The sequence below is a fragment of the Mobula hypostoma genome, chromosome 8 (assembly GCF_963921235.1).
Source record: "Mobula hypostoma chromosome 8, sMobHyp1.1, whole genome shotgun sequence".
NCBI classification, from domain to species: Eukaryota; Metazoa; Chordata; class Chondrichthyes; order Myliobatiformes; family Myliobatidae; genus Mobula; species Mobula hypostoma.
This window is the reverse complement of record NC_086104.1, coordinates 101,190,267-101,217,216: the sequence shown is the minus strand read 5'-3', so window position 1 is coordinate 101,217,216 and position 26,950 is coordinate 101,190,267. Positions and strand designations below refer to the sequence as shown.

The 26,950-nt window shown below is 42.7% G+C and overlaps 1 protein-coding gene across 3 annotated transcripts in view; it reads right to left on the bottom strand.

The window, feature by feature from the left end:
• Positions 1 to 844: 844 nt before the first annotated feature.
• LOC134350791 (mitogen-activated protein kinase kinase kinase 21-like) overlaps positions 845 to 26,950 on the bottom strand; it is a 160,407-nt gene continuing 134,301 nt past the window's right edge. For 2 of the 3 annotated variants that reach the window (XM_063056483.1, XM_063056484.1), the window contains exons 7-11: positions 26,451 to 26,573; positions 22,647 to 22,800; positions 19,836 to 19,936; positions 16,271 to 17,017; positions 845 to 11,790 (exon numbers count right to left, since the gene is read on the bottom strand). In XM_063056483.1, coding sequence (XP_062912553.1) covers positions 11,369 to 11,790; positions 16,271 to 17,017; positions 19,836 to 19,936; positions 22,647 to 22,800; positions 26,451 to 26,573 — 1,547 coding nt within the window. In that variant the 3' untranslated portion in view covers positions 845 to 11,368. The remainder of the gene's footprint in view (positions 11,791 to 16,270; positions 17,018 to 19,835; positions 19,937 to 22,646; positions 22,801 to 26,450; positions 26,574 to 26,950) is intronic. The other variant, XM_063056485.1, reaches the window with a different exon arrangement.

Below are 26,950 nucleotides of genomic sequence, written 5' to 3'. Positions count from 1 at the left end.
TCTTGAACAAAAGGGGATAACTACACTCATTCTACTTCTGGTGTTCTCATTTTAAGGACACTTTTATCTTGTTATTTCATGCTCATTATTTATTGCTATTTATTTATTTATATCTTCACTTCCATTCATCCTGTTTAATTACTGTTCTATAGATTTGCTAAGTATGCCTGCAGAAAATAGAATCTTGGGGTTGTATGTGGTGACGTGTATGTACTCTAATAATAAATTTTACTTTGAAGATGAGCTGTGACTTGATAAGAGTATAAGACAATAAGCATAGATAGTGGATAGTCATAGGCATTTCCCCCAGAGCAGTAATGGCTAATACGAGAGGGCCTGCTTAAGGTATTTGGAAGGAGGTGCTATGTCACAGGACGATTATTTCTTTTTAGCAGTGCATGGAAGGCTCTGCCTGGGGTGGTGGTGGAGCAGATACATTCGGGGCATTTAGGTAGGCACGTAGCTGAAGGAAGAAATGGAGGGCTATGTGAGAAGGAAGGGGAAGATTGATCTTGGTGTAGGTTAAAAGGTTGGCACAACATTGTGGGCTGAAGGGCCTACACAGCTCTGTTCTGACTGGCCAACAGCCATCATGAACAAATTAATTTCCTGCTAAAGCGAGCAAGCCACATTTAACGGTAAGGCTTTAACACAATGCCCTTTTGTCTGTTCCACTTGTCATGAATCAATTAAAAATTCTACTCATCTGCATTCAATCCTGGGATAATATTTATTCCTATCATTAAACACAATTATCTCCCACATTGCTGCTTGTGGGAGCATCCCATATACTGGCTCAGTTAAATTTCCCACATTTCCAACAGAGAAACACAGCAAACAGAAGTTTACTGAAAAATTGGGGTTTTATTAAAACTGATATACATCTGATGTTGGCCAAGAGAGCCAGCCAGCAAAATTATCACATACAAATAGAAAGTGATCCAGTGATTACTTTTCTTTGACAGTACTGAGTGTCAAATACAAAATTTTTAAAAAAAATTATAACTACAGGAGTAATATTCAGTAGTACCTACATCACATTGTCAATTTGTACCATCAGTGTTCACATTCACTTCCAGGCAGCACGTGTGATTCGAGCTGGAACCTGGCCACCCCTGACCCACAGCACAAGTAAAACTGACAATCAGAGCACACCGCCCAATTAGATCCACTCCATGTCGGTTTACAGGATCCAATTGAGACATAATATTCCCCACATCATTTAAACAGCTTCCCTTTTTCAGGTAAAACATATACAGGTATCTTGACCACACCAAGGTTTTATAATGAGTGATTTATAAACCAGACGTCACAGATTGTTCAACCAAAATACTTTACAGGTTGTTTTTGCTATTTCAGCATCTTAACATTTTTGGAATGTGAAGTTTTAACTTGGTTAGAACATGCACACAATATGGCGGCAGATACAGTGTCAAAAATAAGTCAAAAGAGTATATTCTAAAGTTTGGTCTATTTTATTAGGATTACGGTCATCAAAACTTTGTGGAAGGTTTCAATCCATTCCAACATTTGCTGGCTCTTTGCTCTGACCCACTGTTAAAATAGACCTTAAGGCACAGAAATAAGGTGATTTATGCATCAGACTTTCACGTAACAGTCCTACACCAGGAAGGACAAACACCCGAAGCAGTTTGACAGTTTTTGTGGAAATGAAAACTGGCATAATTAATACTTTAATTCTGTAAAATTTTTGTTTACTCAGCATTAAGTTTAATCGGCATATCGGATGAGGAAGTAGAAGGAAAACTGATGTTAGCAATTAGCAAATGAGTAATTCCTGCTGAAGGGGCATTCTTTATTTGAACAGTACAGGCCCCTTGGCCCACAGTATTGTGCCGAGCTTTTAACCTACTCTAAGATCAATCAAACCCTTCCCTCCCACATAGCCCTCCATTTTTCTATCATCCATCTGCTTATCTAAGAGTCTCTTAAATGTCCCTAATAAATCTGCATCTACCACCAGCCCTGGCAGCATGTTCCATGCACCTACCACTCTGTCAAAAAAAAATCTGCCCTTTACATCCTCGGCTATACTTTCCTCCCAACACCCTAACCTCATATTAGCCATAATAATGCTTAGTCATTGTATGAAATTTAATATTATGAGATTAAATCTATTTAATATTATGAGAGGCATGCAGAGAGTAGAAAATCAGAACCTTTTGCCTGGGGTAGAAACGTCACACCAGAGTATACGTTTTTAAGGTTACAGGAGGGAAGTTTAAAGGTGACGTGAGTGGAAAGTTTTTTTTAAACTGAGTGGTAGGTGCCTGGAATAGGGGTAAGTTCTGGAAGCAGGCATTCTATTTTATTTGATTGAGATACAACATGGTAACAGGCTCTTCCGGTCAAATGAGCGTGTGCCACCCAATTACACCCATGTGACCAATCGTGTTGCTCTACGATACAGTACCGCCCCGAAGTTTAAGAGACTTTTAGAAAGACACACCAGTACTGGAGGAAAATGGATGATACACAGGAGGACATTTCATATCAATTGCCATCAAGATCAGCATGATCAAGAGCTGAATGGCCTGTCCAGTTCTATCTTTTATTTTCTTTAAAAGGTAGCAGGGACGAGAAATTAAAGAGCCTACCTGAAGACTTGTATTCTCCATTTTGTTATGGAAAGATGCAAGGTTTTCCCTAGTTAGTCACACATTTCTGGATAGAAAGGAGAAATCAAAAGGGTGCTTGAGACTGCTTATTGTTCAGAGAAGAATCATAAATAAGACATAGGAACAGAATTAGGCCATTCGGCTGATTGAGTCTGCTCCGGTCATGGCTAATTTATTATTCTTCTCAACCCCACTCTCCTGTCTTCTCCTTGTAATCTTTGATGCCCTTACAAATCAAGAATCGATCAATCTCTGCTTTAAATATACTCACTGACTTGGCCTTCCTAGCTATCTGTGGCAATGAATTCCACAGGTTCATCACTCTCTGGCTAAAGAAATTCCTCATCTCTGATCTAAAAAAACAATAATTTAACAGGGGGTAAGCTATAGCTCCAAGTTTGAGTTGTGCATAGCACTACCCCTGTAGAAAAGATGCTGTCTCCCTCAGTGGGTCATAGCTTTACACTTAGTGGATGGATTTAATGAAAGGTTGGATAAATTAGGGGCCAAATTCTATATGCATAAATCAGATATGATTCAAGTTGCTTGAATAGGTTTCATATCACTATTAATAATAGATGCTGCTAAGCGATTGCTTGTTATCAATGCAGCTTGAAAGGAATTAGACTATCTAGCCACACTGCTAATTTCAAAACAATAACTATAAAACTGCATTACACTAATGCACTCTGAGGAAGGATTTACCCAGATACCATTGCATAATAGACCAGGTTTTCAAAATTATTTATTTATTAGGAGATCCAGCTCAGAACAGGTCCTTCTGCCCTTCAAACCTCACCACCCGGCAACCCCCTAGAGTAGGCCTAAATAAGGGACAATTTACAATGACCAATTAACCTACTAACTGGTACGTCTTTGGACTGTGGGAGGAAACTGGAGCATCTGGAGAAAACCCATAAGCTCACAGTAAGAACATACAAGCTTTTAACAGATGGCGACGGAAATGAACTCTAACTTCGACGTCCCAAGCTATAATAGCATCGTGCTAACCATGACGCTATCCAATCAATCAAGCTTCCAATTGTAATTAACCAATTGCTGATTATGAGTGGGCATGTTAGGGAATCAGCTGTTTAAAGAAAGAAGACGAAAAAAGTGGAGATGAATCTACGTGGTGGCCTGCACATTCTTTTTAGGATGAAGTTCTTCTGAACTGTGGGCGTTGCTGTAGTTATGAGGCACACTTTGCAGAGTATGAAACATTACCAGGCCTCTGGTAATAAGTTAGTTTTAAAGAAATATCTCAAATCACTTCAGTGACAAGAATGTTTACAAAATCTGCGTACTGTTCAAAATGGATACAATCAAACTTAATGTCTCATTGGGATAAAAGCAGTCTCCGGCAGTTATGTTACAGCTGGACACATTTTAAAGATCAGATTTACAAAGATACTGCCAAGGCTGAAGAATTTTAGGTAAGGGAGAGGAATTGAGTGGTCTAGGCTGTGGTTATTTTCTCTGGAACAAAGGAGTCCAGGAGGAGGTTTAATTGAAGTGGCAAAATTATAAACATCCCAGCCAGAGTGAATCCTTTCTCTATCAGAGGTCAATAACAAGATGCAGTCAATAGTTAGGAGGAAATCATTGTTTACCTAAGGATTGGACAGCGTTCAGAACTCACTTCGCTGTGGTATGCTGGATCCATGATGCATTTAGTATCTGAGCTTCTGTAACCTACAAGATTCAAGGATGAATGATGGTAAACTGGATTACACTAAAGCCATTTTATGTATTGGCATGGATGCAGTGAGTGACTAGTCTATTGTGGTTATGGCTTTCCCTTGATCATTATTATTGAGAGCGCAGAATAAAATTAACAATTTCAGCTTGCCATGATTGTCACAGATAGGGAGTCTAATTTGGAAGGCGAAAATACAGTGGCATGCAAAAGTTTGGGCACCCCTAGTCAAAATCTCTGTTACTGTGAATAGCTAAGCAAGTAAAAGATGACCTGATTTCCAAACGGCATAAAGTTAAAGATGACACATTTCTTTAATATTTTAAGTAAAATAACTTTTTTTATTTACATCTTTTACGGTTTCAAAATAACAGAAAAGGAAAAGGGCCCAAAGCAAAAGTTTGGGCACCCTGCATGGTCAGTACTTACAGCTTGTAAACGCTTTCTGTAGCCAGCTAAGAGTCTTTCAATTCTTGTTAGGGGGATTTTCGCCTATTCTCCCTTGCAAAAGGCTTCTATGTTCTGTGAGATTCTTGGGCCGTCTTGCATGCACTGCTCTGAGGTCTATCCACAGATTTTTTATAATGTTTAGGTCGGGGGACTGGGAGGGCCATGGCAAAACCTTCAGCTTGTGCCTCTTGAGGTAGTCCATTGTGGATTTTGAGGTGTGTTTAGGATCATTATCCTGTTGTAGAAGCCATCCTCTTTTCATCTTCAGCTTTTTTTTTTACAGACGGTGTGATGTTTGCTTCCAGAATTTGCTGGTATTTAATTGAATTCATTCTTCCCTCTACCAGTGAAATGTTCCCTGTGCCTCTGGCTGCAAAACAAGCCCAAAGCATGATCGATCCATCCCCATGCTTTAACAGTTGGAGAGGTGTTCTTTTCATGAAATTCTGCACTCTTTTTTCTCCAAACATACCTTTGCCAAAAAGTTCTATTTTAACTTCATCAGTCCATAGGTCTAATTTTCCAAAATGCATCAGGTTTGTTTAGATGTTCCTTTGCAAACATTTGACGCAGAATTTTGTGGGTGAGGATGCAGTAAAGGTATTCTTCTGATGACTCTTCCATAAAGGTCATATTTGTGCAGGTGTCGCTGCACAGTAGGACAGTGCACCACCACTCCAGAGTCTGCTAAATCTTCCTGAAGGTCTTTTGCAGTCAAACGGGGGGTTTGATTTGCCTTTCTAGCAATCCTATGAGCAGTTCTCTCAAAGTTTTCTTGGTCTTCCAGATCTCAACTTGACCTACCTGAAAACGCTTTGCTATCTTCTTATAGCCTTCTCCTGCTTTGTGGGCATCATTTATTTTAATTTTCAGAGTGCTATGTAGCTGCTTAGAGGAGCCTATGGCTGCTGATTGTTGGGACAAGGTTTGAGTTAGGGTATTTATAAAGCTTTGAAATTTGCATCACCTGGCATTTCCTAACGATGATTGTGAACAAGCCATAGCCCTAACAAATTAATTAAGGTCTGAGATCTTCGTAAAAGTTATCTGAGAGCTCAAATCTCTTGGGGTGCCCAAACCTTCAGATGGTGCTCCTTCCCTTTTTCACTCTAAAATTGTACAAAACAAAAATAATACACTAATCTTGCTTAAAATGTTGAAAAGGATGTTTCATCTTTATGACTTTTGGAGATCAGTTCATCTTCCACTCACTTAACTATTCACAGTAACAGAAATTTTGACCAGGGGTACCCAAACTTTTGCATGCCACTGTATGCTTGAACCTGCTTTCCTCTATCCAGCATCTACAAGTCAATACCAGGTCCAAGATTCAAAATGTTTGCAGTAGAGTAATTTTTTTTACTCCTGCTGTCAATAGGATAATGTCATAAAAAACAAGAGATTTAGCAGATGCTGGAAAACCAGAGCCACACACAATAAGCTGGAGGAACTCAGCTGCTCAGGCAGCATTTATGGAGATGTGTGAACAGTCAACATCTCAGGTTTCAGGTCTGAGAAGGAAGGGGGAAGGTGCCAGAGTAAAAAGGCAGGGGAGAGGAAGGAGTACAGCTGGAAGATGATAGGTGAAGCCAGGTGGGTGGGAAAGGTCAAGGGCTGGAGAAGAAGGAATCTGATAGGACGGGAGAATAGACAATAGGAGAAAGGGGAGGAGGAGGGGACCCAGGGGTAAGTAATAGGTAGGTGAGAAGTGAAAGGTCAGAGTGGAGAATTGAGGAAGGTCCTTATTTTTTTTAAGCCACAAACCAAACTTCTCACTTATCATCCAACTTGAAAGCTGAGCACGGACTTGGCATAAGGATTCCTTATTGTGATAATATATTTTAACTGAACATGTGTAATGAAAATATTGATAGAATAGCTTTAATGTCCTTGCCTTGATTGGAGGCGAGGGAACAGATAGAAATTTATTGGACCTTTGATTGGAACAGGCTGCCAGCGCAAGTGGTGCATGTGGGTTCGATTTCAAATTCAGATAGGTACATGGATGAGAGGGGTATAGTGCAGGTTGATGGGACTAGGCTTGGTACAGACTAGTTTCCAAAGGGCGTGTTTTTGTGCTGTACCGTTCTCTGATGGAGAAAGAAAATTATTCAAGTATTAAACATCTAAGTAGTCTCACGTATGCACCACCTCTCACTGGGGTATAAAGTTCATGGGCATCTTACCTACCCTCAGTGGCCACTTTATTAAGAACACCTGCTCATTAATGCAGATATCTATTCAGTTTATAATGTGGCAACGACTCTCTGCATAAAAGACATGGCCTTGAGGTTCACATGTCATTTAGACTAAATATCAGAATGGGGAAGAAATATGATCTTTGAGCATGCAATGATTGTTGGTGCCACACAGGGTGGTTTGAGTATCTCAGAAACGGCTGATCTGGGATTTCACGCGCAACAGTCTAGAGTTTACAGAGAATGGTGCGAAATACAACAAACATCCAGTGAGTAGCAGTTCTATGGGTAGAAGACCACTTCTGACCACACAGCACATTGAATGTTGAAGTGGATGGGCTATCTCAGCAGAATAGGCACAGGCGGTAGCTAATAAAGTGGCCACCAAATGTATGTGCAGTTAACACAACAAGGATTAAACATTTATATCCACACCCAATGTTCTCTCATGCAGTGACAGAAGCCCACTTCAAAACTGAGCTAAAATTATTATGCTGAAGCAGAAAGAATACTTTTATTAAAATTACTTTATTCATTATTTACTTTATACTACTTATTTATAGATTTAGACAATTAACATTAAATACTGCACCCACTGTATTACATCTTAAAATCAGAGCAAGGCTCTGGGAGGGTAGGGGAGCAAGAAATCGGTATGTCATTTTCAACCCAGAAGCACTGGAAGGATGGGGATCAAGTTAATTTTGACAGACCATTAATAGAGAGGTATTTCGGATGATGTTTTAGTCACTACAGCATAGAAACAGGCCTGTCAGCCCATCTAATCTATGCTGAACTATTAATTTGCCCAGTCTCTGCACCCAGACCATAGGCTCCATACCCCTCCCATCCTCGTACCTTCCAAATTTCTCTTAAGTTTCTCCTTTAATCAGTTTTATTAGTCAACAAGTTATTGGAACCACTGATCAGCTGTGATCTAATTAAATGAATCTGCCTAAGGGGTCTATAAGCTTAGGTATGCTTCCATAATTTATGGCATGCATCAGAAGGGAAGAGATTGTTTTACCTAATGTAAATCCTGGCACTGATCAAGCTTCATTTCCAAAAACTGCTGTGTTTTAAAATTATGTTCAAAGGGAACTGGTTTCTGCAATTACTGTTTTTACAAGACATGATTGTGAAATCAAAATAACGATTTCTTTTTTAATGTTTATTAAGGATTTTTGAACCATAGGTACTGTACATTGAAGAGGGAAACAAAAGTGAGCAACACAAGTACCCTGACATCAAGATTCCCGAATAGAACTACCATCATCCTTTCCTGGGACTTGACATGGACCAAGCCTGCTTGGCAAAATATAAAACATGTTCTTATTTAATACCTAAGATTTTACATAAATATTATTCAAAGTCTCAAACTGCAGTAAAAATACAACTAAACAAATATATAAAGCAGCATCTTCCAGTGAAAAGACCTTTGACAGATGATTTATAAAGTGGTACAGTAGCTTACGTATTTTACCAAAAAAAAATCAATGCACAAGTATATCGTATGATTTGAGTAGCAAGGATAAGAATCAGTCACACTGAATGTACAATAATTAAGCTTCCAAAACAAACTACTTGTATTTGAACAGAGGTAAAAAGGTGGTGATATTCCGACATCCAGTTATGTGACAAAAATGTAGCTACATCTTAAAATACATGTTAACACTGACAAGATGAATCAGTTGAATTATAGGTCTTAAAGTGGAACCGTTTCTATATTAGTTTAATTACCAGACAGATTAAAACAATACGACATTCTCCAACTGTGAAAAATACACCCTTTAAAACATTATCTGAACCCCTTTAATAATACTCTGGCTGTAAATGACTGCTGGTACATAACAAAAAGGCAAAATCAGCAGGGATACAGAGTTCTCTCCCCCCGAACATTTCCCATTTAACATGAGGAACTTTGCCCCTTATACCCAGCTGCTATTGAAGACTATACCCTCTCTGGAGCTCTAGCACCAAACATCACCCAACCACATGGACAGGCTGCACCAACTGAGGATAGCTGCAGGAATAATGGAATCACATCAGAAAGTAAAAGGAAACGATGGCCGATTAGTAAACTGTCAGTGGCTTCAACTGCATATGGACTCCCAGGCTGCGCTGCCGTGATATAAAAGCCCTATGCTAGTCCCAACCACAACTTAAAAAACAGAGTAATATATGCATTTTGAAGTACAATACCCCAGAATTTTTTGATCTTACAGATCTAGTACTTAAAAAAAAAATCAGTGTACAGAAATCGATAATACTAAACTTCAAATACTAATTCTGGCTTTTCGTGTCCCGTGGAATGTCATATTTACTAATAAATTAGCCAGTTGTGATATCCAAACTGTTTCACATTAACATGAGTATCACAAAACATGAAGGTTTGCAGCCATAATTGATTGAGGTGTGGTAGTTAATTGCATCCTGGAAGCATCTATAATAAGTAGCAAGGCCAATGGGTATTGGAATGCATTGAGGACCCTGCAGTACAATTCAGAACATATTTTTTAAAAAGTCAAACTCTATGACAGCTAGAAATAAATCACTGTTTAAAACCGTCGATAGATCTGTAAAAGTCACATCTTCAGCATAATGAATACACTTCACACAGATTTTTTTTTCTCAAAGGCTTGTCACAAATGGTGAGAACTAGCAGCAGATTTGTTTTGATTTAAAAAATGCTTACCAAGCCAACGCAGCTGAATAGATACATTAATAAATAAGGCAGCAGGCAAGTGGAAACCAACTCATGCTCAATAAGCTTTTCAGAAAGCCCGAGCAATGATTTTTTTTTACCCCTCTCTAAGAAAATCAAGGAAGCTCCATAAACAGTTGTTCAACTATTTCCAGTGTTTGAACAGTATTCAGCATAATTTTTTAAAGATAAAGTCCTTAGCGGAATTCTTGGGCACAACTTCCTGAAATTTAACTCCGACAAGTAGTAAGCTATTGATCGCAGAGATAAGAAATTTGAAAGATAGCCCTCTGAAATCACTAGGAGAGGTTGCAGACTGAGAAATAATTGCACATCAAGACCACATTCAAGTGGCAAGATCTTGATTCTTTTTCTATGTGGTCGAGTTTGCTCTGTACAATGATCAACGTATCCCTGTGAGAGAACAACAGGAAATATCCCCTTTGTTTCCTCAAGTTTTTCCTCTCAAGCTTGGAAAATCTTTTCTGGAAAGGTAGTTGTTTCCTCAGTGGCAGGTAATTGCAAATACATCCCGTTGCCCAAGTTTCCAGAGTTCTGTTCAGGGTCTCAGCAGATAGCAATATGAGAGCGAGCACACTTCCCAGTTCAATTCTGTCAAGGCCCACCACTGGGTGAATAGATTGGCACAGCATCTGGTGCTACAGACAACTGCAGCAACAATAACCATTACCTCTGCGCAAGATCAGCTTAACCAGGGAGATACTCCAGGACTATGTGTCTGCATGTCACTCCTTTACACACAAATCTGGAGCACATTTAGTTGGTAAAGGATAATGAATGATCATTTTACTGAACTTGCATAGCACTAAAACTCCTGAGCATTTGAGGAGACACTTGTGGTGTGGTAGCAGAGATGTTGTTTCTGGACTGGTACCCAGTACAACAGCAGGGAATATGAATTCAAGTCACTCAATAAACTTAACTACTGCAGATAATAATATTGACTGAGAAACTACCAGATTGTCATAAAAGCCCATCTTGTCAGCCTTGTGAACATTTGCCACCCTTAACTGGTCAGGCCTGTATGCGACCACCCAACCTCCCTCACCAATGCTTAAGAGAAATGTGATCGGCCAACAACCAGAGCCAGTGAACAAATAAAAGGGAGATTGCCTCTACTTATAGCTTAAACTCTACTAAACAGAATTAAATTTTAAGACAGCAAGAGGATGCACCCCAGGTATCTTCATGGTCGTGGTGCAATGCAAACTGGTCAAGTCTAAACCCTCACTATAAATATGGAGGCTACCCAAAATGACTACAGATTAAATTTTGATATTCAAAGTGCAAAATATCACGGGCTAGTGTAAAACTGTTCTTCCACTCTCACATTGAGTGAGTTGATCCTCCTTTACTCAAATCCGACAGCCAGAGCAGGGATAAGTACTCGTGTATCAGTTTACCGGAGATCACATCCAGCTCAGATTCACGACCTGAAAGTGGGGTGTTAATGAAGGGAGCCAAGCCACCAGTTGGCAACCAACATCTGCTGTGATTAGGTGGGAGCACAAGGGTCTACAATAGAAAAATGCCGAGAGAAAACAAAATATACATTCTGTTCACATTTTTTTCTTTCCAAACAAGGTTCAACGCATTCATGAAATTGCTCTTGCAAGTAAAGGAACGAGGCACAGTCCCATCTGCAAGGCAGTGAGTGCTAAAACATGAACTCTCTCTCCAGTTCGAAGTCACTGGGTCTGCTGGGCTGGGACTCGCCCCTGCACAGGGGAACTGTGCCATCCTGGCACTGGCCTTCAACATCCATGTCAAGTAGAGAACAGGCACCGAAAGGCAAACCGGGGCATCGCTCAGCAGCGAGGAGTGCGTCCAATGTAGGCACTGTGGCATCTGGGGAGTCTTTCTGGATGAGCGAGTGAGACACAAACTGCCAGGGGTCCGTTCTGATTTGGGGCAGGGATGGCCGTGGCCTGGGTACAGCGTCCCCGTTGTTTAGTCTCTCAGGCGGCACATCCCTTTTGGGAGTCCTTCTCCTCGCAGACGCTGGGTACAGGGACTTGGGGTCTGGAAGACGCGGGAACTCAGACTCTCTGCATCGACTGACATCAGCAACTCCATTAGCTAAAAGAAATATTTAAAAGTAAGCATCAGTCCATCAACACAAGAGATTCTGCAGATGCTGGAAATCTAGAGCAACATATACAAAATGCTGAAGGAACTCAGCAGGTCAGGCAGCATCTATGGAAATGAATAAACAATTGACGTTTCACGCCGAGAGCCTTTATCAGTCCTGATGAAGGGATACAGGTCAACTGTCTATTCTCCTCTCTAGATGCTACTTGACCTGCCAAGTTCCTCCAGCATCCTGTGTCTGCCACTAACAGTTTTACAACCACCTGAAAAAAGATGCTACAAAGTAAACATGTCTTAAATGCAAATAATTCTATCGTCCAGCATCTACACCTAGTCCAAGCTGACACAATGTAAAATTCCAGTGCTGACACTTAACTGGCCAATGAATAAGAGGTCTACAATCAGGGTTGTACTACGCACCAAAGCACACCCCTACCACCTTCCAAATACTGTTTCACATGTAATATTAACCAAAGATAATTAGAGTTGCAAGAGTCATGTGACACAGAAACAGGCCCTTCAGCCCTTCTATTTAGAGCTGCATTGTGGAATAGGCCCTTCCAGCCTTTTGAGCCATGCTGCCACAGCAACACTAACCGAACAATGGGACAACCCCTCCGATCGGCTTTGGCCTCTGTAATTCCCTTTACTCCACTGTAATACTGATACATCTGATTTTAGCATCTCCTTTTCAAACTGCAGGGTGAATTCTATCATATAATGATCACTGCCTGCTAAAGGTTCCTTTACCTTAAGCTTCCTAATCAAATCTGGGTCATTACATCGCAACCAATCCAGAAATGCCACAAGCTGCTCTAAAAAGCCTACTTGTAGGCGTTCCACAAATTCTCTCTCTTGAGACCCAGCACTAACTGGGTTTTCCCAATTTTTTACCTGCCTACCTATACTAACCCCATTCAAACAACCTCAGTCCTTTTATGCCTCACAGTGACTTACAATGTAAGACCATAAGATACAGGAGCAGAATTAGGCCATTTGGCCCATTGCGTCTGCTCCGCCATTTCATCATGGCTGATCCATTTCCCTCTCAGCTCCAGTCTCCTACTTTCTCCCATGCCCTGACCAATCAAGAATCTATCAACCTTTGCCTTAATATACTTGACTTCCACGCTGCCTGTGGCAACGAATTCCACAGATACACCACTCCCTGGCTAAAGAAATACCTCTTCATCTCCATTTTAAATGGATGTCCCTCTATCCTGAGGCTATGTCCTCTGGTCTTAAGACTGCCCTACCATAGGAAACATTCACTCTATCAAGGCCTTTCAACATTCGATACGTTTCAATGAGATCCACCCCACACCCCCATTCTCATCCTTCCAAAATTAAGAACATGTAAGTATTGGAACAAGAATTTGCTTCCAGTGCCAAAGTAGCATGCCCACAATTTACAAATCCTAACCAGTATGTCTTTGGAATGTGGGAGGAAACCTACATGGTCTCAGGGAGAACATACAAACCCTTTACAGACAACAATGGGAATCAAACCTTAGTCTTACAGGCTGGCTCCGTAAATGGTTACTCTAACCACTGCACTCCTGGGCCATATCAGTGTCATCCTGAAGCTTAAGGTTGTCCCCTCAGCAACAACACCCCTTGATTTCCAGCCACCTCCCTCACGTAGCCCTCAGTAGATATCACTGCTCGTCTCGCTAACTCAACATTCACTGCCTTCTTTGCACTGGTGGTTACTGTCTCAATACCACGGTTTCCTTGTTTTGAAAAAATGTTCTCCAGTCAAGAGCAGCAAGCTTTTAAACCAGGTTCTACGAGGGGCACAGATACAGTGAATGTGCTCGGTCTTTTATATCCCACCAGTTGAGAAAACAACAACTAGAGGGCATGGGTTTAAGGTGAGGAGACAGATGAAGTAGGAAATTGATGGATCTCCTCACCAAACAAGAGCGTGGCACTTATGTGGAACAAGCTGCCAGACGAAGTGGCTGAAACGAGTACAATAACAACTTTTAAAAGACAGTTGGACAGGTACATGGATAGGAAAGGTTTGTAAGGCAATGGGCCAAATGTTGGCAAATGAGACTAGCATGGATGGTCATCTTGTTGCCGTGACCAGATGTGATGAAAGACCTGTTTCCATACTCTTAGGGAAAGCACTGTGTCCAGACACATCACGGGTTAGTGCGGCAACTGTGCTGCCCATGACCAAATGAAACTGCAAAGAGATGTGGACACGGCTCGACAAATCATGAAACCAGCCTCTATTCCATGGACTGTCTACACCTCTCACTACCCTCATCAGAACAGCCAACATAATCGAAGACCCCCCTCCCAAAACCAGAAACATGTACTCTTCCCCCACACTCCCATTATGTATAAGGTACAAAAACCAGACTCAAAAACAGCTTCTATCCCACTGTTATGAGACTACTGAGCCCTTAATATGAAAAGATGGACTCCTGAGCTCAGCATCTACTTCAGCATGGGCCTGGCATCTTACTGACTACTTGCACTGGACTTTCTCTGTAAATGTAACACTGTTCTGCATTATTATCAGGTAGGATTGGAATTAGACTATTCAGCCCATCAACTCTGCTCTGCCACTCGATCTTCTGCCTTCTCCCCATAACCTCTGATACCTTTACTAATCGAGAACCTATCAAACTCCACTTAAATACACCCAATGATTTGGCCTCCACAGCCATCTGTGGCAATGAACTCGACAGATTAGTCACCTTTTAGCTAAAGAAGTTCCCCCTCATTTCTGTTCTAAAGAGACATCCTCCTATTCTGAGGCTGTGCCCTCTGGTCCTGGACTCTCCCACCAATGAAAACATTCTCTGCATGTTCACTCTATCTAGGTTTTTCAATATTCGATAGATTTCAATGATATCCTCCTTCATTCTTCTTTCATTCGCAGGATCCATCTCATAAATCTCCTTTGGATCTGCTCCAACACACACAAAATGCTGGAGGAACCCCCCAGGCCAGGTGACATCTTTGGAAAAGAGTACAGTCGACATTTTGGGCTGAGACCTTTCAGCTGGACTGAAGAAAAAAAGATGTAAAAGGTAAGGGAATGGGAGGGAGAAACATAAGGTGGTAAGTGAAACTGAGAGGGGGATGGGTGAAGCAAAGAGCTGGGTTGTTGACTGGTGAAAGATATACAGGGCTGGAGAAGGGGGGGGTCTGATAGGAGAGGACAGAAGGCCATGAAAGAAAGTAAAGGGGAACAAGCACCAGGGGGTGGTAATGGGCAGGCAAGGAGATAAGGTGAGAGAGGGAAAAAGGAATGGGGAATGGTGAAGGGGAGTGGGGGGCATTACTGGAAGATTGAGAAATCTATGTTGATGCCATTAGGTTGGAGTCTACCCAAACGAAATATAAGGTGTTGTTCCTTCAACCTGAGCATGGCCTCATCACGGCCATGGATAGACATATTTGGAATGGAAATGCGAAGTGGAATTAAATTGGGTGGCCACTGGGAGATCTCACTTTTTCTGGCAGATGGAGCATAGGTTCTCGGCGAAGCGGTCTCCCAATCTACGCCGGGTCTCACCGATATACAAGAGGCCACACCGGGAGCACCGGACACAGTACATGACCCCAATACACCCACAGGTGAAGTGTGGTCTCACCTGGAAGGATCGTTGAGGACCCTGAATGGTAGTGAGGGAGGCGGTGTAGGGGCAGATATAATGCTGGATCTTCTCCAATGTCAGCACATCTTTTCTTAGGTCTGGGGCCCAAAACTGCTCACAATATTCCAGCTGAGAACACATCAGTGCTTTATATAGACTCAGCATCACATCCTTGCTTTTATATTCTTGTTTCTCGAAATGAATGCTAAAATTGCATTTGCCTTCCTTACTACAGACACAACCTGCAAATTAACCTTGAGGGACTCCTGCACAAAGACTTCCAAGTCATTTTGCACCTGATTTCTGAAGTTTCTCCCTGTTTAGAAAATAGTTTATGCCTTTTTTCCTTGCACTTCTCTACACTGTGACCCATCTCTCTCTCTTCTTTGCCCATTCTCTCACTCAGTTCAAATCCTTCTGCAGACTTACTGCTTTGTCAACACTGCCTGCTCTTCCAGTTATTTTTGTAGCATCCATAAGTTGGCCACAAAGCCATCAATTCCATCGGCTGTTCTTTTTCCTTGTACTACCTCAACTGATGTGACGAAATGATCTATATAGATGGCATGCAAGATAAGTTTTTCACCTCAGCATGTGACAATAATAAACCAATTTACCAATCTCTAACTATGGTGGAGCTCTACTGAAATAGATGGGGAAATCTTTGCAATTCCCCTTTGAAAGCAGCACTGTGACTTCCAGTCAGACACAATAGTGGAATGGAAATAGAATGACACGTTTAAATTCCTGTTTAAAATAGTTCCACTCTGACTCTTGATGCATCCTCCCTAAACTGGACACTGAACAAGATACCCGGTTGACACGTGGCCTATAATTAAGAAACTTACTGGTTGGGCTTCCTTCTGGTGGAAACTGGCCAGTGGATTTAACAGCTGCCTCTCTAGGCACTGGACTAGACTCTTTCAAACTCTCAGTGTCCCACAGAGGTGACCTTTCCAGAGTCTTGTGTGTCCCATTGACGGAATTGTTTGAAGGATTGTCGGTCAAGAATTCTGTTTTGTGGATGGTGGCGGAAGGAGCAAGTGCTGCACTAAAAATGGATGCATCCTCGCTGTCTGACCTGAGCAAGGACCTGGTGGAGTTACATTCAGAAATGGAAGACATTGACAAGAGATTGACAGCAGGTGAGTTCAGTGAGGGGATGTTGGCCTCATCCTTCCTGGAGGCTGTCCTGTTCGGGGGACTTGTGCTTCTGCGGAACCTGCTGGTTCTCTGAAAGAGTCCCTCCTTCTTCTTCTTCTCCTCCCTGACTTCAATTTCCTCTGACTTATTCACTTCCCGGACATCGAAGCCCAGGGCCACGGAGGCCAGCAGCACAGCACAGCCGTACAGAACCATGTCAGTTTTCTTCCTCTGAACGAATCTCTTCAGGCTATTTGTAGGAGTGACCTGTGGGGTGCTGTTGGTCGAGCTAATAGGTGTCGTCGTCATCTCTTCCTGGCTCTCGCTGCCCCCATCTCCCTCTCCCTGATCTTTACGAAGAGGTAGATCAATATACACCTGATTAGGTAATTTGGACTGCTTTGGTCGATTCTCATAGTCTTCAACAGCTTGATTCTGTTCAGATGCAATCCCTGTTGGTAAGAGAATTACATGTTTCAGTAACAGTACATATTTGCAAACAAAAGAAACCTATGAATAGAATGCTGATAAAGATTACAGATTAACTTTATTTGTCACATGTATATCGAAACACAGAGTGAAATGCATTGCTGGTGTTGAGGATGCACTGGTCAGCCTGCAAATGTCACCACGCCCCTAATTTATGAACCCTAACACGTATGCCTTTGGAATGTGGGAGGAAACTATTTGATAAAGGCAAGTAGTCTTAAAAAAGAATTAATTTTCATCTATACTGATAGCTTTGTAGTCTGCAGCTGGAATCCAGGTCTCAGGAAACAGCAGTTCCAAATCATTAAACATCTCCGATACCTCGCTCTCCTTTCTCGATCTGTGCCCCCAGCTCTGGAGACATTGTTCATTGATTTTTATAAACCTACTGCCTCTCACAGCTATGTTGACTGAGCCACTTCTCACCCTGTCACTAATAAAAATGCCATTTCCTTTTCTCAGATCTCGCGTCTCCGCTGCATCTATTTTCAGGCTGAGGCTTTTCATTCTAGAAGATCTGAGATGTCCTACTTCTTCAAAGAACTGGATTTCCCTTCTTCTGCCATTGATGGTGCCCTCAGCTGCATCTCTTCCATTTCCAAGACATCCTCCCTCACCCCATCTTCCCACAGTCATAAAAGGGTGAGTCCCTCTTGTCTTTACCTACCACCCCACTAGCTTCTGCATTCAAATTCAGCCATCTTTGATGGGATCCCACCACTAAACACACCTTTACCTCCCCACCAGCCCCACTCCATTTTCCACAGGAATCGTGGTCTCAGTGACTCCCTTGTCTCTTTGCCCCTCTCCCCGATCTTCTTTCTGGCACATATCACTGCATGTGACTGAAATGCTACATCTGCCCATTCAGCTCCTTCCTTACCTCTATTCAGGGCCCTAAACAGTCCTTACAGGTGAGGCAACACTTCATTGTGAGTCTGTCAGGGTCACCTACTACATACAGTGCTCCTGGTATGGCCTCATCAACATTGGTGAAACTCGACATAGATTAGGGGACCACATTGTCGAGCACCTTTGCATTAGCTGTAACAGTATCTATCCTTCTCTGCTTACCTGCCTATCACCTCCTTCTGGTGCCCCTGCTCCTGCCCTTTCTTCCAATGTTCACTCTCCTCAACTATCAGATTCTTTCTTCTTCAGTCCTTTACCCTTTCCACCCATCACCTCCCCAATTCTAACTTCATCCCTTCCCCTCCCCCCCATCCACCCACTCAGCTTCCCCCTCACTTGACTTCACCTCTCAGCCACCACTATTACACCTTCACTTCCCCCCATCTTATTCGGGCTTCTTCCCCTTTCCTTTCCAGTCCTGATGAAAGGTCTCAGCCCAAAACCTTGACTGTTTATTCCTCTCCTTCAATGCTACCTAACCTGCTGAGTTCCCCCAGCTTTTTGTGTGTATTACACTAGCTTTAACAGACCCCAGACCAGAGGTCAAAATCTACACATAGTCTCATATTAAAAAATAATGTAAAGAAAAACACAGAAACATTCTCCACTTCAGTAATTCAGTCTGAATAGAGACGGCTTTTCCAGAGAGCAGCGAATCTGTGGAACTCTCTGCCCAGGTAAGCATAAAGGCTACCTCAGTAAATACAGTTAAGACACAGTGAGGTAGATTTTTGCACAGCAGGGGAATTCAGGGTTATAGGGAAAAAGGCAGCTAGGTGGAACCGAGTCCACGGCGGGATCAGCCATGATTTCATTAAATGGTGGAGCAGACCTGACAGCCGACTCCTGCTCCTGGTCCTTGCATTCTTATTGGATGGCGGAGCGGGCTCAATGGGTCAGATGGCCACTCCTGCTGTTGGTTCTTATATTCTTATCAAGATTCCTTGTATAACTGAGAAATTCCTTTTCTTAGGAGAGGTAAGAATCTTCGGAATTTACTACTCCAGGGAAATGTGTGTAGAGAGTCATAAATACATTTATGACTGAAAAAGAATGTTTGAGAAGATCAAGGATTGTGGCTATCAGTAATAATCAGATCACATGGTGTTTCTGAACTGTGGTAGTCAAACATGGATAAGTTGACAAGAGGTAATGAAGAGGTTGGACTTTGGTGCAAGTTGTGGCTCTTAGTTATAATCAGATCACAAACACATCAGACCAGTCATGATCTGATGGTCAAGGATGAACAGGGTCAAGAGGCCATAAAGTTCACATTTGCTTCCAATTACATTCTTCGTCTGTTTTCGTGTTTCTGGAGCATGGTAGTCAAACTTGAACAATTTGACTAGAGGTGATGGAGAGACTGGTCCTTGTACATATCTCAAAAACAGACAACCGAGTACCAATATTGAGGTTCAGATGTCAAAAGTGGCCTTGCGGCGATATGAAAAAGGGCTTCAAAGGCCAGTAACCATGCAATTACCAACAGCAGCAGGGAATCTTGTGCGATTTATTCCTTGGTCCAGGTGCACTAATACCAAATACAGCATCTTGAAACATATAAATACCACCATCACGAACAAGATATTTCACTATATATTTCGATGTACTTGTGACAATAAGGCTTATCTTTAAATCCTTAATATTTCTTTTAACCTTGCTTGGAAATAAACTTAATTCAGGGTGTGAATTAAACACTAGGTAACCTTGACATCCCTGCACAATGCACGACTTGTGGGGTTTGAATGAAAACCATCACTATGTCACTAAGTCAAATACCCTTTGTTAATGTCACTGGTTTAACTGTGTGTCAACCTTCATCTGTTGTGTATAAAAATTACCAATTCACATCATAGGGAAAATTCTTACCCTGGTCTGCAACATTTGCAAAAACGGAGGTCAGAGGTAAAGTTGGAGACTTCAGTAAGCTGGTAGACCATGGATTATTCCCATCTGACAAAGGCCTTGTCCTAATGTTCAAAACAAATATCATCTTGTTTTATTGTCGCTCTGTTTTATCTTTAAAGATTAAAGGTACACTCAAAAATGTTAAAGCTTCCATGTCTGATCGCATCTAGAGAACACAAGACAATTACACAGGCTTAGAGAACATGATCTGCTAGAGGTGTTGTCGTTTAGCACTCTCCATAAAGAGAACTTTTGAGGCCGTGCCTTCTGCCCCTAGACTCTCCCACTATTGGAAACAGCCTCTCCATGTCCAATCTATCTAGGCCTTTTAATATTCAGTGGGTTTCAATGAGATGCCCCCCTCATTCTTCTAAACTGCAGAGGGTGTATCAAACACTCCTCATACATTAACCGTTTCACTCCCAGGATCATTCTCATAAATCTCCTCCGGACCCTCTCCTCCGTATCTGCTCTCAGGATGAGGTTTTTCATTCCAGGATGAGGGAAACGTCTTCCTCTTTTAAAGAAAGGGGCTTCCCTTCCTCCACTATCAACTCTGCTCTTAAACGCATCTCCCCCATTTCACGTACATCTGCTCTCACTCCATCCTCCTGCCACCCCACTAGGAATAGGGTTCCCCTGGTCCTCACCTACCACCCCATCAGCCTCTGGGTCCAACATATTATTCTCCGTAACTTCCGCCACCTCCAACAGGATCCCACCACTAAGCACATCTTTCCCTCCCCCCCCTCTGCATTCCGCAGGGATCGCTCCCTACGCGACTCCCTTGTCCATTCGTCCCCCCCATCCCTCTCCACTGATCTCCCTCCTGGCACTTATCCGTGTAAGCGGAACAAGTGCTACACATGCCCTTACACTTCCTCCCTTACCACCATTCAGGGCCCCAAACAGTCCTTCCAGGTGAGGCAACACTTCACCTGTGAGTCGGCTGGGGTGATATACTGCATCCGGTGCTCCCGATGTGGCCTTTTATATATTGGCAAGACCCGACGCAGACTGGGAGACCGCTTTGCTGAACACCTACGCTCTGTCCGCCAGAGAAAGCAGGATCTCCCAGTGGCCACACATTTTAATTCCACATCCCATTCCCATTCTGACATGTCTATCCACGGCCTCCTCTACTGTAAAGATGAAGCCACACTCAGGTTGGAGGAACAACACCTTATATTCTGTCTGGGTAGCCTCCAACCTGATGGCATGAACATCGACTTCTCTAACTTCCGCTAATGCCCCACCTCCCCCTCGTACCCCATCTGTTACTTATTTTTATACACACATTCTTTCTCTCACTCTCCTTTTTCTCCCTCTGTCCCTCTCACTATACCCCTTGCCCATCCTCTGGGTCCCACCCCCCCACCCCCCTCCCACCCCTTGTCTTTCTTCCCAGACCTCCTGTCCCATGATCCTCTCGTATCCCTTTTGCCTATCACCTGTCCAGCTCTTGGCTCCATCCCTCCCCCTCCTGGCTTCTCCTATCATTTTGGATCTCCCCCTCCCGCTCCAACTTTCAAATCCCTTACTCACTCTTCCTTCAGTTAGTCCTGACGAAGGGTCTTGGCCTGAAACGTCGACTGTACCTCTTCCTAGAGATGCTGCCTGGCCTGCTGCGTTCACCAGCAACTTTTATGTGTGTTGCTGGGTATATTTAAAGAGCAGGTTGATAGGTTCTTAATTAGAACGGGTGTCAAAGGTTATTGAATTGAATTGACTTTATTTCTTACATCCTTCGCATACATGAGGAGTAAAAATCTGTCTAAATGTGCAATGTGCAATCATAGTAATTTATAATAAATAGGTCAGTGTAATATAGAGTACACTCAAATCAGGTAAAGGGGAGAAGTCAGAAGAATGGGGGTTGAGAGAGAACATTGATTGGCTATGATCGAATGGTGGAGCAGAATTGATGGGCTGAATGGCCTAATTATGCTCTTTTGTCTCCTGGTCTGTGGGTCAGGAACCCATATTTACTGCTAATTGGTTACGGGGCACTCCGTATTCATTCACTCTACAGTTCTACATATTTTGTAAACTGTTAAAATACAGAGTCCTCATTAGATTAACAGTCTCCTCCCTTCCCATCTTTGTGTGCTGGAAGTGTTTCACAGATGTCCTCTGGACCCTTTCCCCAGTGGCCAATCTGACCAGAGCTCAGCGCTACTTCAAGGTGGTCAGCTGAACTTGGAAGCTACACAACAATTCTCCCCCAACAATGAATGAAGCTTGGTAAAAGTGAGGTTGGAGATCATAACTTTAAGTGGGTTTGGAGAAGTTGGAGTGAGTGTTAGGATGGATAGAGTGTGGTGGGAAGGTATGCAGGGAGCAGGGGAGACGAAAGGGAAAAGTGAAGTATTCAGTTGAGAAAGAAGGTGGGGCAGGGATTACTTCAGCACAGGTTCCCATTTCATGATCACAATTCCTAAAACTGCATGAACATCAAATTAGAAGTGGGTTCAAGCAGAAACAAAATGGTCTGTGGAGACAAGTGGCTGGAAACTGAGGCAACAATTAGTTGGATAAACTCAGTGCCTCACGCCGCATGCATGGGGGTGAGGTGGGGGGGGGGAATAGAATAAGGAATAATGCAGGATTTCAACCCAAAACGTCCGCAAGTCCTTCCCCACCATGAACCGATGAGCTTGCCAGCTGATTGTTGTAGATACCCTCAGACTAACTTCACTGACAGATGCTGGAGGAGTGGCACCAGGCTCGACAACACCAGCAAGCAGGGGAAACTCATCTCTCAGCACTCACCTTTCCTCACAACTGGCACGCTCCTTGGTTTGCATAGAACTAGGACCCCACGTCCGCCCTTTCTTCTTGCATGCTTTCTGCACTTCTTCATCGTAATCTTCTTGCCGATAGACTGTGCTTTTACCCCAGGTCCTATTGCTCTCATCAAGGGTAACTATACAGTACACAATAGATCAGAAACTTGAAAACCATTCCAAGTAATTCAAGGGAAGGGAAATATACACCCCACCCCGCTCGATGGTTCCAGAAATGGTCTGAAGTTTAAACCAGAAATGGAGGGGGAGAGGGGGGGAGAGGGGGAGAGGCGGAGATGGGGGAGAGGGGGAGAGGCGGAGAGGGGGGAGAGGGGGGACAGGGGGGAGAGGGGGAGAGGGGGAGAGGGGGGAGGGGGAGGGGGGAGAGGGGGAGAGAGACAGAGACAGAGACAGAGGGGACAAAGGAAGCAACAGCACTTATTTAAAAGCACGAAAATTCATGGCAGATGCAATTTAATGTGGATAAATGTGAAGTTATCCACTTTGGTGGCAAAAATAGGAAAACAGATTATTATCTGAATGGTGGCCGATTAGGAAAAGGGGAGGTGCAACGAGACCTGGGTGTCATTATACACCAGTCATTGAAAGTGGGCATGCAGGTACAGCAGGCGGTGAAAAAGGCGAATGGTATGCTGGCATTTATAGCGAGAGGATTCGAGTACAGGAGCAGGGAGGTACTACTGCAGTTGTACAAGGCCTTGGTGAGACCACACCTGGAGTATTGTGTGGAGTATTGTGTGCAGTTTTGGTCCCCTAATCTGAGGAAAGACATCCTTGCCATAGAGGGAGTACAAAGAAGGTTCACCAGATTGATTCCTGGGATGGCAGAACTTTCATATGAAGAAAGACTGGATGAACTGGGCTTGTACTCGTTGGAATTTAGAAGATTGAGGGGGGATCTGATTGAAACGTATAAAATCCTAAAGGGATTGGACAGGCTAGATGCAGGAAGATTGTTCCCGATGTTGGGGGAAGTCCAGAACGAGGGGTTACAGTTTGAGGATAAAGGGGAAGCCTTTTAGGACCGAGATTAGGAAAAACTTCTTCACACAGAGAGTGGTGAATCTGTGGAATTCTCTGCCACAGGAAACAGTTAAGGCCAGTTCATTGGCTATATTTAAGAGGGAGTTAGATATGGCCCTTGTGGCTACGGGGATCGGGGGTATGGAGGGAAGGCTGGTGCAGGGTTCTGAGTTGGATGATCAGCCATGATCATAATAAATGGCGGTGCAGGTTCGAAGGGCTGAATGGCCTACTCCTGCACCTATTTTCTATGTTTCTATGAAAGCCCTGCAGAGAACACCCTAAAGTCAAAGTAAGCTTTAGAGTAAAATTATCAAAGTATGTACATGTTATCATATAATACCTGAAGTTCATGTTCCTGCAGGTTTTTACAGGAAATAAAGAAATAGAACAGATTTTACGAAGAACTAGAGTAGTAGTGGTACTGTGATCACTTAAACTGAGTATGATGTTCTCCTAAGGGAAGCTGTAGGGACCGATCCAGGACACGGAAAACTACACATAGACAAAGACTGAACAACAACCAATGTGCAAACTGAATTATATAATACTGAGAACATGAGTCCTTGAAAGTAGGTCAGTAGGTTGTAGAGTTGTAGTAAGTGAAGTTATCCACTCTGAACAATTGAAAGTTTTGCTCTGGCTTTTGCTAATTAGACCCAAGAGCTGAAGAGAACGAGGGAAATTCCAGCAGCAGCCCAATGGGTAACAGAGCAGAATCTACTAGAGAGGGAGGGAAAGATGGACGGATGTCTGGCAACTGAAAGATATGTGACAACAGGCAGATTTAATCTGAAGTGCACTATTCAGTGGTGGCTGCCCAGACTAGGGCTGTGTAAATACGAAAACAATCACTTCAAAGGAGGTGAAGTCAAGGATGAAGACAGGTCAGTTCATTCAACAGTTCATCTTGTATTAACTTTCAGCATGTATCTAATTGCACTTTGATTAACCCTGATGCTTTTCATCTCTGTTACCTCGCATGGTAGATCACTCCCAACTTTCATTGTCCGTCGGGGGCGACAGAGAAACAGACTGCTTATAATTGGTTTATTAAAATAATCAGACAATTTGAAGTACTGTGGAATAAAACAAGAACTTGGCCATTAACCCTTTAACTATTAATACTGTCAAGATCTTTCATAGCTTTTCCTCCATGGATAATTTCTATTTACATAGTCTGCTGGATTGGGGTGGGGAATTGTTATTTTTCTTGTGTTTTAACTTTCCTATGCGTGCATATTATTTTTATACAATCACCTAAATATATATGTGTAATTGTTCAGTAAAATTTCCAGTAATTGTAGTATAGCTGTTTTGTAATTTTCTCAAAGCTTCTCAGTTTTTCTGCAGCATTTATCATGCCACTTGAATCTGGCTAGATCCAACAGGTTAATTATCACTCGAATTTTGTTTATCTTTAGTCTGGGTATGAGGTGACCACGATTTTTTTCTCTTTTTCTGAACTTAGTTCATTCATTGTTCTCATGACATTTACTAAATGGCCATAATCACCAAGTTGACCTGAAAACCACTGGATCAATATCATCAGATCCAGTCAGGCAGCATGGAAAAAGGCCTACAGCCCAGTTCATCCACACCGACGGTGTTACCCAGTCATCTCGTCCCATTTCCAGCATTTGGCCCATAGCCTGCTAAAGCTCTCTTACCCATGTATTTATCTAGACATCTTTTAATTGTTGCTAATATGCCCAGTGGGGCACTGCATTCCTAATTTGCATCACCTTTTGAGTGAAGAAGCTACCCCTCTTGTCTTTTGTAAACTCCTCATCTTTGATCCAAAACTATGCCTTTTTCCCCAGGGTGCAATGTGCTTTCAGCCTGTCTATGTGCCACATGATCATACACACCTCTATCAGGTCACCCCTCAATCTCCTACGTTCCAGAAAAAAACCTGCACTCTCCCCCCACCCACCCCGAGACCAGGCAAAATCCTGGTAAATCTTTTCTAAACTCTTTCTAGTTTAATAACATCTTTCCTATAACAAAGTGGGCAAAACTGTACACAATTCTCCAAGCGCAGCTTCACCTTCTTTAACAACTGCAACACATCTTCCCAAGCCCAATACTCAATGACCTGACTGGTGAAGGCCAGTGTGCTAATTCCTTCTTCAATACCTTATCTATCTTGATGCTGCTTTCAGTGAACTATGTACCTGAACTCCTAGGTCCCCTCTGTTCCATTACATTCTCCAGGGTCCTATCAGTCACTGTACAAACCTTACAACAGTTTGCTCTCTCAAAATACAATATATTGGAGTTAAGTGCTAGGAGCGTTTTGAGTTCAGTCATCCTCAATACCAATATGCAAAGCAAAATGGTAAGAAAATGAGACAGGAAGAGAGGCCATTTTGATTATGCTAAATAAATGCTAAAGGGGAAGATACAAGATGGGTCAGATTGACTCTTCAGCAAAAGCTTTTCCTATGATAGTTTGATTTACTGAGCGAGAATGGGCCCTTCTGCCCATCGTCCGTTCTGCCCAATTATACCCATGTGACCAATTAACCCACTAACCCCTGTGTATTTGCATTCTGGGAGGAAACCGAAGCACCTGGAGGAAACCCAGGCAGTCACGAGGAGAACGTACAAACTCCTCACATTCAGCCGGTGCTGTAACAGCGTTACGCCTACCGCTATGCTGCTGTGCCGCCCCCAAATATATAAACTCAGTGCACAACAGCAAGGTGATTCAGTGCCTGACGATTTAATAAGAAAATCTTGCCTTTTGTCTGAGCCCTACTGAGGGATCTGCTTGTACATTCACTTGCAATGTCCACATCCTGTTGGTAAACATACAGGCTGTTGCGAAAGGCGCTGGAATGGGCAGCATCGGCTTTGGAGCGCACTAAAGAGAACAAAAACACAGGAAGCTGGAGGGGGGGAGAAAGTTGCTGATTTCACTGAAGTACAATCGATAAGTTCTATCACATGGGTGCCTGTGAAAAGGCATTGAGAAAGTTGGAGGGAACAGGAGCAGCTTGTAATAAAATTAAAAACAGCATTCTCAAGATATTTTGCATCATTTTTGAGTTCAATTTTATCCCATTCTCTGAAAGCCCAGAATCAAGCTCACAATCCCATTGATTCTGCCCATGACATCATGGGCACAACTCTTCTAATAGTGGTAGAGTCTAAGACCAGAGGACATATCCTCAAAATACAATGTCAGCACCTTAGAACGGAGACGAGGAGGAATTTCTTCATCCAGAGGGTGGTGAATCT